This window comes from Mytilus trossulus, chromosome 13 (genome assembly GCF_036588685.1).
Source record: "Mytilus trossulus isolate FHL-02 chromosome 13, PNRI_Mtr1.1.1.hap1, whole genome shotgun sequence".
Lineage (NCBI taxonomy): Eukaryota > Metazoa > Mollusca > Bivalvia > Mytilida > Mytilidae > Mytilus > Mytilus trossulus.
In genome coordinates, this window is record NC_086385.1 from 32,438,029 (window position 1) to 32,453,166 (window position 15,138).

Genomic DNA, 15,138 nt, shown 5'->3' on the forward strand with positions numbered 1-15,138 from the left:
AAACCAGACGAGAACAACTTATGATTATTTTAAAGGGTGAACACTTCAAGCTACTTTATCGGACCTCAGATGAATTATCACGTTGTGATTGGTTAAACGCCGTCACGGGGTGACCCCCTTTGAGACCGTATGGGGTAAGTAAGTTTCATATGGGGTTCGTGACGCGTTAATGGCGACGTCATCTAATAAATTAAATGTTGTTGTGTTTCATTGTTTATTTTTCTACAAAACGCCGCAGAAAAAGTCCAGCGTCCGATAAATTCGTTATACGGTTAACTATTGACCCCCTACGGATCCAAAGAGGGTGAGTAAAATTCATAGGGGACTCGGCCTCCGGCCTCACCCCTATTGACTTACCCTCTATGGATCCGTATGGGGTCAGTAGCGAACCATATAACTAATAATATGAGGTTCTGTCTGTTTTTTTTTAATTTGTGTATTATTCTTAAATGTTTATGTTATTTTTTTCTTATCTTTAATATTTCAAACTATTGTTTTCTGTTATTCGTATTCTAGCATCCCATTATATAGTATGAAAATAAATCTTATTCGCAAAGCAGAAATGCTCATTTAGGTCTTCAAATTAATAATACGCTTTTTTTTACATCCTTGACGTTCAAATATGTTTAGTGGCTTGGATCGTTCAAAATAAAGGAAAGTCCAGAAAAGCGCTTCGAACACATTTCCTAAGTGTTATTTTGTATTTTCTATGATTTAACGAATGTTTTACAGCTAATTTCCGAATGCATGTAAAGCAAAACGTTGATTGGCTTGCTTGCTTTGTTTGTATAATTGTGTATGCAAGCTTTGAAAATAAGATTGACACCTTTAAAAAATTAATATAGACATAGTTTAACATGTATATATAACATTTGAATTTAATTGGGTGTTATCCTAATGATTGTACAAGATAAAAGCAAAGCAAGCAAGCTAACTAAAGTCTTGCTCTACATGTTTTATGAAATAAGCTGTAACGTTAACCTGAATTTCTCTCCATTTGTTGACAACCGCCAATATAACTGTCTATCAATAAATGTCAAGTTGACACTCAAAGTTCACACGGAAGTTCATTTTTATAAAAATTGATTAATTCATAAATTGCAAGATGTCTCATGTAAGGATTGTGTTACAAGAAGAATCAATGCAAATACATTGTTTTCTTCTAATAACAAATTATTATTCTAGGATCAACCCAATCATCCTTGTACACATTATTGCTGGTGCATAGAAATATTTGATCATATGGTTTATTCCTTGATTGTTTACGTTCTTTGATCTTCCTGTACATTGTTTTTTATTTCTTTTTTTAATTCACAAAAACATGATCTCCAATATATTGTTTTCATTTTTATTTTTATTTCAGAAAAAAAATGATTTTTTTTCGTTATAATACTAAATTAACATTTTATTTTCCTGTTGCAATTTATTTCCCATAGAATTAATCAAATAAATCGTTGTGTAAGAACAGGGATGGATCCAGCCATTTTGAAAAGAAGGGTTCCAATTACATGTCTTCATTCAAATGCATTGATCGTAAAAAAGGGGGTTCCAACCCCCCGGACCCCTCCCCCCTCTGGATCCGCGCCTGAAGAAAAACATAAATTTTATTTTTGAGATTTGAAGAATTGATATTGTTTAGTTTAAAAAATGTACTTAAACATCGACCATTAAGTAAAACAGAATCACTTTTAAAATTAATACATTTTTTTTGCATTCGAGGAATGTATATATTTAATAAATTAAAAGCATTCCATGAAGACACTTATCATATAATTTCAAATTATATGTTTTCATTCTTAAGTCATGATATCCAGTGGTGGATTCAGAAATTTTAAAGGAGAGGTTCCTAAGAGGGTGCCCGCTACAGTCTTGCTTCATATTGTGTTGTTCTCTGTTTGTTTACTGTCATTATTGTAATTGTATATTATGTTATTTTGCTAGCATAATTAGATATAGGAAGATGTGGTGTGAGTGCCAATGAGACAACTCTCCATCCAAATAACAATTTAAAAATTAAACCATTATAGGTTAAAGTACGGCCTTCAACACGGACCCTTGGCTCACACCGAACAACAAGCTATAAAGGGCCCCAAAATGTTTACTTCTGCAATACAATATATTCATTCAGTGATTCCCTATATATTCAACCCCCGAACCCCCGCCCCCTTTCCCCCGAGGAATGGTGGGTAGGCCACCTGGACCCCTCTAAATCCACCTCTGATATTAAGAATGACAGTAAGATAGATCATAGTCTAGCAAGGTTTAAAGTGGTTACAATTTGAAAAAAATACACTCGTCACGTAAAATAATTTTAATTCACGTTCAGCTTAAAAGAACGTGCATTGTTACAGTAGACGTACTTTATCTACATGTTTCAGCTCATTAGCATACGATCTGATATTTTGAGCCAAACTATTAATTATACATTTTGTACATGTACCAATTATATCTCAGATTTCAACGTTAAAAAAGTGATAAGCAGGTTTTATGAAAAAGTGGGTTTTGTTTCGTTTTCATTACTTAACGGCATTTGTTAAAATTCAAGTACATTAACAATCCGCTTAAATCATACATTGTACATTTATATGAAGAATTATAACTATATTATCCTTAATTTTTGATTTTAGTGTGTTCATACTTCAGCCGTTTTCCGTTCAAATGTTCTGCTTTTATTTATTTGTTTGTATGATATTTCCCTTACATGTCTACGAGATACATATATGTGCCCACATTGCAAAATAAAACGTGTTTCTCTAATTGAAGAATACAATAAGATATTAGATTCTATTTGATGCTGATTATACTAATAATTAAGGGCAACCGGAAAACACGATATAATGTAAATATAACGGAATTTGATGAAACTGTCATTAAAGTGAGAGTGTTAGCCAGCTTTAATCCACCATATTCTACATTTGAAAATACATGTACCAAGTCAGAAATATGACAGTTCTTGTCTGTTCAATTTTGATGCGTTTTGTTATTCTATTTTGCCATGTGATTATGGACTTTCCGAATTGATTTTCCTCTAAGTTCGGTATTTTTGTGATTGAACTTTTCTTTGGTAAGCATGTTTTCTTTAAATTATGGCGTGTTTTACATATTGTGTTTCCATTGAAAAAAATATATGAAACGTTTAAAATATGAAAAATTAATGATTATTGATTGACTAATTGTTGGTTGCTTAACGTCCAGTGGCAAATATTACATGCATGTTCAGGACGATGAACTATTTTACAAGATGGTGATTATTTATAATAATTAAGGGCAACCTGTACATCTGTAGAATGCGATATATTTGTGAGTCGTTTTTCTCTAAAAAAAAAAACAGCGTGTTTTGATAATCGTGTTTTCACTGAAAATTACAATGTTATATGTTCGAAATGTGAAATATTATCGTGATTATAGAAGATGGTGTGTACATTGTATCTATTATAGTTAAGGGCTACAACATGTACCTGAACATATGAAAAAACGCGATATACTGGTAAATTTACTTCGTGTTGCAATTGTAAAAATACAATAAAATGTTCGAAAAATGAAACATTATAGAAGATAATTATTATGATTAAGGGCACTCGACAACCTTCAGAACACAGTATATAATATACATCCAGGTAAAACCGCTTTTGCTTTAAATGATGGTACAATGTATGTTTTACTCATTGTGTTGCCATTGTAAAATTACAATCAAATGTTCGAAATGTGAAATATTATAGATGATGATTAGTATGATAATTAAGGGCGATACAAAGATACCACGACTAATAGGTATGATAATTATTAACAACTAACTATTAACCGATAGGTTGTATATCAGCAGAATAAATATTATCGCACTAAACTTATTAGCTAATGCTTTATCGATTTTTAAAGAAATCATTTTTCTGCCCCAATCAATTTATCATGTTGTTCTCTGGCGAGAGATATAAAGTCGGAAAGGACTTTGTGAAGTGATACTATTCTATGATCGACATCGTATCATTGTAAGCTATTGCATCAAGTGGAATCAATTTTAATGTTATCAAAATATACGATATATACGTGTTTTTAGAAAAAATATTTTAGATAAAGAGTTATCTAGGAATTCTTTTATTTCTTAATTTTTTTTCTAGTGAAATGATATGTGTTTACGTTTGATTCATAAATTATTTTTTAGACGAGAGTGAGAAGATTTCTTGTAATTTCCTCATTCGAGCATCAAATATCCAATTGAAGTAGGAGTTAGATTAAACGACAATAACAGTTGACAAAGATTTAACAATCGCTGCTGTACTTGACGAGAGTGGAACAAAACTTTTAACACCAACGGATTTGGAACGAAACTTTAAACACAGACGGAAGTGGAACAAAATTTTAACATCGTAGGATTTGAAACAAAACTTTAAACACCGACGGAAGTGGAACAAAACTTTTAAAACTGACTGAAGTGCAATAAAACTTTTTAACACCGATTGAAGTGGAACAAAACTTTTAACACCAGTCACAAGAAAACATAAATTATTGCAACTTGGAAAGTGAAAAAGAAAGAAAAAACTAAGTGTTCACATTTTAACTTAAATGGAGTGAATTTATAATCGGAATTTAAAACAAATGCTCAATATGAACTTGTCCACTATCATACCAGAGGAATTTGGTCATACGACAGTGAGTTCGGACAATGGAACAAATGGCACTGGACATGCTGACCATAACGGTGGTCATCCATTGATGGTAAGTTAAATTGTAAGCATATAAGTTTGGAAATATATAGTAAAACTCCCTGTGGTATTTATTTACGTGTTCGGAAAGGGTGCCAGATGTTAAGCAGGATCTACATTCACATACGGAACACACGAGAAAGCCATGCGCATTGGTTTGTTCTATAGCTAGGCCCTTGGGTTTCTGTCGATTTTATTTCGTTGCTTTTTGATTTTTTCAATGATTTTGTCTGTCTATTTTATGAAGAGTTTTATTATCCTGTTCATATAATCCGTCTCCGTTTTAATAAAAATTTCCCAATTAATAAAAAAAACTTAATTTAAGCAGACATTTTAAATGAAAGTATAATGACCTACAAAAGTATTTCATGCATTACACGTATTACCCGCAGGAGCTTTGGAATTACTTTTGAACCACCGAGTAAAAATGTTGTATTTTAATGAAAAATTTGTTAATTTGGTGCAACAATTTGACAACGTACTAATAAACTTTGGTTCCTAAAACACAGTTGTGATTGAATTTTTTCTCAATTGGATGTTTAAGAATTTAAGAATGAAGACTAATCTACATGTATATGTATAAAAAAAAAGTGTTCAATGAAGAAAGGAACGAAAAAAGAAATTACCCTGTTCTTATTATACTGAGGAATAAGGGCATTTGAATTGTTTTTGATAAATCTACGGTGACCTATAGATGCTAACTTTCTACATCACTTGGTTTCTAGTTAAGAATCGTCTCATTGACAATGATACCACATATTTTCTTATATGTATATTATTTACTCAATATCAGATCAAATAAGTTAGACTTTCATTCATATAAAGTCATAACCAGACTATAGTGCAACAGTTGTCCTTATTTGCATGAAATATTTGTAACTGGATGCAAAATACTACTCAGAGAAATTTCAGACACGTGGATGTCACATGAGTTTAGATTCATGTAAATCGCATGTGAATCGAATCTCACCTGAAACTACAAATGTACCTATATCTTATACATATACGTGATACTCACGTGATATTCACGTGAACCGATTTTACATGAGTTTTACATGAATGTAATGTAAAATGATTCACGTCAAATAAAAAAAAATATTAAAAAAACATGAACTTTTTCAATCTAAAATTGTCAAATTTAATTAGAAAAATGAAAAATATCATATTTTCTTTGGTTAAGTTCACGTGAAATTCGGGTAAAAAAAATAATATGAATTGATGTGAACGTTTTTTTTTTATTTGAGTTACACGTATTATATGTCTTTTGTTTTTTTGTGACGTTGGGTTTCTGTATCAATGACATGTATCAATGTCTCATTTTCATTGTAACATATCATAAACATCAACTGATTAAAATCTCACTTGCATCTGGCACGTGATCCAGAAAGACCAGCTGATCTCATGCGACATCCCGTCCTTTTTCTATTATTTTATTAACGTTGACCATCAACATATACGAAGTTTGTTTAATCACTATTATTTTGTATTGACCTGGTGTCACCAGCAGACGTTAATTTAACCTTAAATGTTTGATTTACATGTAAATTGAAGATCGAATTCCCTTGACTTTTCATGATTACCGTCACATGACTGTTCATAGGGGAGATAATGATTAGTGAAACGTTAACGAGACAGATTGGCAAAAAGTCATGAATATAAAAGTTATTTCACGCCAACGAAATATCTCAAATTAATTAGCTTTCCCGATATTTTGATCTGAAAGAGGCAAATGAGTTGTGTCATTTAAATCATTTTAAGAATATCAATAATATATATATAATTGAATTGCTTGACATGATGTGAGCTTAATTTTTTTATCAGTTGCTGCGCAGCATAAATTAGAAAGCTTAGGGTTTATAATTCAACGTTGATTTTAAAAAGTGAGGCTAGTTTTCTATTCACTTTTTTAAACTCATGGCTATCTAGTTTAAATAATTATCAATTAAGCGTCATACATGTGCACGTTGGTGGTGTCACACGCCGTGTTTCTGAACATGTAAACCCCGAACAACGATTGCTCAAAGTTTTATTTTTGAATAATTTTAGTACAGACGGGAACTTTTAAAAAAATCCTTTGTAAAGACAATGTGTAACTTACGGATATCAATATACTGTAGATTCGTAGAGTGCTGCATAAATTTATAATTTATTGTAATGTTGAACGATGGACAAAAAGGCATACCACATCTTCTTTTTTATATAGTTTACTTTTGCGATTTTAGGAAATTGTTCCAAACAAATAAGGCTATCAGAATTTTTTATCATAGGAAAATCACTCTAATAGCAATATCATAGAGATCAATATTAACGTAATGAATTCAAAACAAGAATTTATTACTACACGAAAGATAAAAAAATACACCCTAGAAGCAAAGATCGTCATGCTCCGCCCACATTGTTAGCCGTATTCACTTTTTTGAAAATCTGCAACAGTAGAACTTGACCGAAATTTTGCGAGACTATTTGCGTCATACAGTCACTTTTGTCTCGCGGCGTCTGAACTTTTGTATTGTGCTGTCAGAACATTACGGAAACATAGCTGGAGATGGATTTTATGAATGATTGATTAATTTGTTGTTGTTGCCTGATGTCCAGTGGCAAGTTTATTTTATTAGTGTTCCAAAAAGATGTGATTGATGACAAATGGCGATACAAAGTTTAATAACACTGTTTTAAAAATGTTGATATATCATAAATTGAATAAAAGACACATTGAGGTTACAAACATAACCTGAGAAATAAGCATGCACGCAAAAAGTGCGAAACTAAATGTTCAGAACGTGTGTAAGCTAGTTATCGCAAAACATACAATAACCCATTGTGCAAATTATTACAATCGAGAATATGAAACAAAAGAGGAGCGAAAGAATACCAGAGGGAAATTCACACTCATAGATCGAAAATAAACTGATAACGTGATGGAAAAATCGGTCCTCATTTTCCAATTTGTTTCTGCATTAATTGATTTCTTTTAAAACACTTGATAATAGATGACTATACTGCTACAGGTTTGACTGTAAGGATATACCCTCATAATGTTATTATGTATAGTAAAATTGATCGATTAATTGATAGTTGGTTGCTTAACGTCCAGTGGCAAATATTTCATGCATGTTCAAGGCAATAATCAACATTGAAGATTTACTTAAGTAAAAGAATCTAATGCATTACCGGAAGTACTCAAATTCGTACACCAAAACTTATGATTTGTTGAAAATCATTGTCATCAAATCAAACTAAATTAATGAATATTTAAACATTGACGTGACGTTAATTCACATTTGGGTTGGCGTACGACAATGATATTACCCATAGTCCTTTAGGTTGAGAAACAGGAAATGACATGAACCGTAACACATAGTTATTGCCAAAAGTAAACTAATTAAAAATGCCATTATTGAATGAAGTAAGTTGATTTTCCAATTTGCTTCTGCACGATCGAATTGATTATTTTACCATGTGCTTCGAAAGATATAAATGTTCATAATGAGTTTCATTGTCTTCATATCAAAACCAAATGTGAAATATAATTTTATTACTTTTGATTTGCAAGATAATTTTACAGTCACGGAAGTGCATTTTTAAGTTATCATGATAAAATATAGATACACGGGGGCAACGATAGGGATGGCGTCGTCCTGAATGCATACGTTAACCACCGTTCGAATTCGAACTCGGTCAAAATCTGACAATCTAGAATATGACACACTCGGTCATTAATTTTCAATTTGTTTTTGCATGAGTTAATTATTTCATCAAAGTAATAAATCGCTGTTTCATAATTTAATGCATTATTTGAAATATTTGAAAACATTTCAAAAGCGCACACAAAAACTTAGAACATTGACGTAACAGTATTTGTGTCATTTTGGGTTGGGATACGAACAATGAATTCCCCCATAGTCCTTTAGATTGGTACACAGCGAATGGAATAAACCGTAACACATAGTTATTGTCAAAAAGTAAACTAATTAGAAATGCCATTATTGAATGAAGTAAGTTGATGCAAGATTTTCCAATTTGCTTCTGCATGATCGAATTGATTATTTTACCATTTGCTTCGAAAGATAAAAATGTTCAAAATGAGTTTCATTGTCTTAATATAAAAACCAAGTGAAAAAGATCATTTTATTACTTTTGATTTGCAAGATGAATTTACAGTCACGGAAGTAGATATAGGAAGATGTGGTGTGAGTGCCAATGAGACAACTCTCCATCCAAATAACAATTTAAAAAGTAAACCATTATAGGTTAAAATACGGCTTTCAACACGGAGCCTTGGCTCACACCGAACAAAAAGCTACAAAGGGCCCCAAAATGACTAGTGTAAATCCATTTAAACGGGAAAACCAACGGTCTAATCTATATAAAGTCTATATACGGAAGTGCATGTATAAACTGTCACGATAACGTATAGACACATGTACCTAACTTGCATGCTTTTCATTTCAAGGTCAATTTTTTTAGTGTTCTACATGCAACGAGTTTTTTCCTGATATTTTCTGCTGGACAACTACATTACTCTCTGAATAAAACGTAACGGACGCTTCTATACGTTGCAATGAAAACATAAAGATATATTGATTTTTTTTTCGGACACATCAAACAATCTCCTTTGTTGAATCAATTATTTTTAAACGCATGTCTATCGTACACATTATTGTAATATTGGTATATCTATTATCTATGATGAGTTATTTTATAAACAAAAAAAATAAATACCGAAAGCAAAGGAAAGTTCAATATGGAAAGTCCCTTATCTATAGCGGCCGGTTGATATAAATAAGAAGATGCGGTACGATTGCCAATTAGACAACTATCCACAAAAGACCAAAATGACACAAACATTAACAATTATAGGTCACCATACGGCCTTCAACAATGAGCAAAGCCCATACGACCATTTCGTGTTTTCGCGTTTTCGCCCTTCATATTCTTTAGGGCGAAACGCGAGGTTGAAAACGCGAAATCGGAAAGAAAATACATTTAGCCTTTTTGCATTTTCGACCTTGCATTTTTGCGTTTTCGCCCTAAACAATATGACAGGCGAATACGAAAACGCGGAAACGCGAAATAATCTTAACCAGCCACCATACATTTACGATTTGAAAAGAACTGTTACACTCCTGACTAGGAACAGGCATATCCTTATTTAGAAAGTGGTAGTCAAAACTGGTTTCATAGCTAGCTACACATCCCAGTTGTATAACAACGGTGTTTTCGAATTTGATGCGACTGTCATGCAAATGAGAGGTTTAGCGCTATATTACTTGGTTTACGCGAATCAATGAATGTTTGCAGATATATGTTTTTGTGTTTTGTTAGATTTTTCCTTTTAAAATTATTACACGATGATGACTGCTGTACCCATATTTTGACTATTTTATTTATTATGTCTGTTTAGTTCACGCATCATTGTAAATATAACGGAATTTGATGAGACTGTCAACAAAGTTACAGGTTTAGGCCGTAATCCACTATTTTCAACATTTGAGAATGCCTGTACCAAGTTAGAAATATGACAGGTGTTGTCCGTTCGTTTGATGTGTTTTATCATTTGATTTTGCCATTTGATTAAGGACTTCCCGTTTTGAATTTTCCTCGGAGTTCAGTATTTTTATTATTTTACTTTTTTTCATTATATTGACAACAATGTGTAAACAAAAGAAATGCTTATCTGAGAACACCTGTCAAATTAATGCGCGCAATTGTAATGAAAATCTGCGCGCAAACGTAATGATTTCTGCGCGCAAATGTAAGGGTAATGCGTGCAAACGTAATGCACCAAAAGAAACAGACACAAGAATTAAACATTTCGAAATATGGATACAACAGTAAACATTGTGTTATTATCTTCATCACTATCAAAAAACGAAATTTGCCAACAAAGAAAAATAAAATGGTATGGATTGCATAATTTGATTATGAGCCTGATTAGTTTAATAAAAAAACATATATATATATCATTATTAATTTCTGACTTTTGGATTTTTTTTTAGTATACAATGATGTATTTGTTTCATGTTTTTTAAGACCGAAAGATTTACAATTAAATCTAACGCTTGCATTTGACCGACTATAGAACAATTCTAGCATCTTTTTTGACTGGCAACAAAAATTAAATTGGATTTAGTGCTGTGATGTCAAGATAAAAAATGAAATTAAGATTCAGGGAATCAATTGATACTGATAACAAAGTTAAGTCTTGTAATTGGCAGAATGAGAGCACCATCTAATATAACAGATTTGTTTTTGTTATAATCTTTCTCCGTTTTAACAATCGTTCTTTAATATCTTCATTCTCTGATTCTTGTCTTTAGAAAAAAATCTTGTTGTTTCATGTAGAACAGGAACGTTTGTTTGGTAGTATTTTTGTTGTTGTTTTCAACATATTGTGGCCTTGTTTTGAAAACTAAATACACACACTTTTAATACTAAGTACACATAATTTGCATACTAAGTGTACATAGTTTGAATACTGCATAAGAAGTCAATCGCCAGTTTGAAAAAAAAAACTACACAGTAGAATGTACGTAGGTTTTCTCAGGTAAGCTAAAGATGTCGTAGAGCTAAAAGGCGAAACATTAGCATTACCAATTTTAAATGTGGGTATTGTTGATAGTGGAAGAATGTTTGCCTTGTTACAGTCTCAGATAGTTGTAACAAAGGTTGTTTATCTTGCACAGGGTCTGCCACTTCCTCTACGCGTAGCATCATATTTTAAAATCATCATTCCGACTGGGCGTTGTTGCGTTTTGATACATTCGTACTAAAAAAATACCCAATCATAAGCAAAACCTTTACTTCCGGAACGAGAGAAGTCGAGGGATAACCATTTGCAATTCCCAGTATAGTTCATTGTTGTCGACTTTTTACCGTTGATACAAAGTATAACTATTATGGGAATAAAACCAGACTGAGTGTTGATCTTTAATCTCACGACGAAGTATGTGCGTTAACATCTAGCAAATGTTGTTGTGCGTTTGTTTATTCTTCATTGGCTAGGGATAAAGGGGGACGGTTGATCAAATCACAACCACAAATCAGGTTTTATTCAGGTTATATTATTTGCTCTGGCTCTTGACGTCCATTTTTGCTTAGCTATTCAACATTTTTGTTTAGGGTCCAGCTGACGCATACCTTCGGATGTTAGATATTTTCACTGTGTTGAAGATCCATTGGTGGCCTTTGGCAGTTTGTAGATTTTGGCCGGATTGTTGTCTCTTTGACTTATTTTCCATTCTCATGTTATATGTTTATGGCTTACTTTAGTGTGATACGGCGTTTTGAAAGCTATCAAAATGATTAACTTAGGACTCACGCTAGGAAAAAAAACTAAAGAGTTCTATATACTTTGCCAAATGAGTGTTACAAATGTAAAAATAAATGTTCCATTTAAATAATTGATGTCGCGACCTATTTGGACTTTTACTTCCACAACGCGAGGCAAAACATCTAATAGATTAGAAAAAAAGCCATGGGAGCTTTTAATAATTACATTGATATTTAGTTTGGCGCTGTCCATTAGGTTCAAAACAAGTTAAGATATTTTTATCAGCCCTAATTAATGGAAATTTCCCTTGACCATTGATTGAGACTGATTGAAGGACGAAAAAGCATGATGTGTTTAATCTACAATAATTTGATTCGGATAACGCTAAATAGTGTTGAATATATGAATAAAATGTGTTAGGAAGAGTTTCGTCCTATTGAATCCACAACAACAACAAAAAAACAAGAAAACAAATGTTGATTTTTGAGGCACAAAAGTTATGCCTGACACCTTGAATGTATTGCGATGCATCCGGTTTTTTTTTTGCTTCAGTATAGGGTTATTTATATCTTCTTTATTGTTACTGATATTTGAATATCGATACGCTACATGCAATTGATGTAATGTTAATGAAAACCAAACCTCATATTAGGGATGTAGTTTATCTGCTACAATGTAACTGATTAGGTCATAATTCATACCAGTATTGAAATTTTATATTTGCGCAAGACGCCCATTTCGTCCACAAAAAGACTCATAAGAACATTCGAATACAAAAAAAAGTTAAAAATGCAAAATAAAGTACGAAGTTGAAGAGAGCATTGAGAACTAAAAAAAAAAGTTTTTGCCAAATACAGCTTAGGTAATCTATTCCTAAGGTAGAAAAGTGATATTTTTTATAATTATTTTTGAAGAGTTGTCATGAAACTGAATCAGGGATCAGGAGTCAAATTCACTCAACAACAACAAAAAACAAAAAACAACAAAAAACTTACGACTCAAATTGATCTTAAGAATACTGAATTGTTCATGACTAAGGTCGTCAATCTTGGTCGTAATTTATTTTTCTTGAAACGGACTCCAGATTGCAAGGTGTTATTATACGTTATTAAAAAAAAATAACCTACATCATGAATGTTACTAGTATGTAAACGTCTATCAAAAATATATTAATTTTAGCCTTTACTTGATTTAGATATGAGGTTACCCGATCTGTCAAATATCACTTTTATGCACTTCGAGCAGTGTCAATATCCCTTTGACTGGTCAATGTAACAGTATAACGACCTTTACACGACAGCTTTAATTGCTTGATTAGTAGGGGAGAAAATGTCATCCAATATTGAGAAGACATACGTTTTTATTAAACAAGAGGAGCTGTCAATTTCCCAGGATAGGTTCTTTCCTGAAAACCAATATTAAAGGTCCTTTGAGACGTATCATAACTTTGATATATAGAGTCAAAAAACATACAATACATATATGACTTTTCATAAATTACAAATTCTGCCATAAATTAAAAAGGCTATTTAATGTTACACGTTGCTGCTGAATGTAATTTTGAAGCAATATGCAATTTCAAGTGTTTTTTGTAAAAAGTTAAAATTTAAGCATAAGACATTCTCAACAACTATGATAAAATTTAGAATCGAAATGGGGAACGTATTAAAGAGACATCAACATGGAAATATATAATTGAACTAAAATTAAACATAATAGAAAACTAACAAAGGTCAGAAGCTACTGACTTTGGACATGCACAAACATGCAGCGGGGTACAAATATTTTGTGAGATCTCAACTCTCCCCTATACCTCCGTCCATGTAGAGTAAACACACATTCATAAAAACTCACAGTTAAAGTTTGTTTAAAGGAGGCCCATGGGTCCAATGTGAGAAAAGGTTACAAAAGAAACTTAGCTGATAAAATTACCTGTACCAAATTTCTTGCACCAGATGCTTAATGACAATGATAAATAAAATAAGAGAGGATTACTAGCAGTTTCTGGCATGCCAGCTCCAGACCTCAATTATACTGATTGAAAGATTTTGTCTGCATCATTTGAAAGAAAAACATTTCCTCTCATTACTGGTCTAGAATCATACCATCATCAATATGTAAGAAGAACATCACCCGTATCATGCCAACAACTGGTTTAAAACTAAATGTGTTTATTTTTATGCAAAGACCCTATGAGTTAATCAATACTAATACCAACATATGTCATGTCTAATGACCTGTCAACAGTATCGTAACTATCTCCACTCTTGATGAGTAGGTTTAAAGGTGTGGTTAGCTATTGGGGGCAATCCTGACATTTTTTTTGTGGTTTGTAAAAATATTACCATAAAAGATTGGATGTGAAATACCTAAACGTATAAAATGTCTGCATGTTCGTTTATCTTTACGAAATGTGTCATTGTACCGATGATAACATTTAATAAATGTGTGTTATTGAGAACCCTGGTGTATTTAAAATTACTCCTGCATCGATTTTTACCCGAACGATACTATTTTTTTTTTTCGATAAAACAATAGTGTTGGGATAGAATATCATTTCTGCATTTTTTAGATGAAAATCACAAAATTATTCATGGGTGCTATGACACTACAATGTAGATTGATTAGTTATCGTCCTGCCCATGTGTCGATTGATACTATCACAAAATAGATTACTAAATATAAGTGTATGTGTCGTTGTTCTCCTCTTATATTTAATGCGTTTCACTCGGTTTTAGTTTGATTCCACGATTTTGTTTTTTGTCCATGGATTTATGAGTTTTGAACAGCGGTATACTACTGTTGTCTTTATTTATCTGACAAATCCGCGGGAAATTGACACAATCTTTCAACACGTTGTGTTGCAAAAAAAGAGTCCTCAACTTATATCTTTGATTTAGAGTTTTAGATAGATTGATTAAAACAAAAACAAAAAAACAAAATAAGTACTAAATCATTTTTCAAATTACTACCATTTGGCTAAAAGAGGGACGAAAGATACCAAAGGGACAGTCAAACTCATAAATATAAAACAAACTGATAACGCCATAGCTAAAAATGAAAAGGACAAACAGAAAAACAATAGTACACATGACACAACATAGAACACTAAAGAATAAACAACACGAACCCCACCAAAAACTAGGGGTGATCTCAGGTGCTCCG

At 32.1% G+C, this 15,138-nt stretch overlaps 1 protein-coding gene across 1 annotated transcript in view; it reads left to right on the forward strand.

Annotated features, from left to right (window-relative positions):
- The first annotated feature begins 4,166 nt into the window (after positions 1-4,166).
- The window catches only part of LOC134694987 (cardioacceleratory peptide receptor-like), a 36,028-nt gene continuing 25,056 nt past the window's right edge, over positions 4,167-15,138 (forward strand). The window contains exon 1 of the mRNA XM_063556109.1: positions 4,167-4,713. Within this exon, the coding sequence (XP_063412179.1) occupies positions 4,594-4,713 (120 nt within the window). The 5' untranslated portion in view covers positions 4,167-4,593. The remainder of the gene's footprint in view (positions 4,714-15,138) is intronic.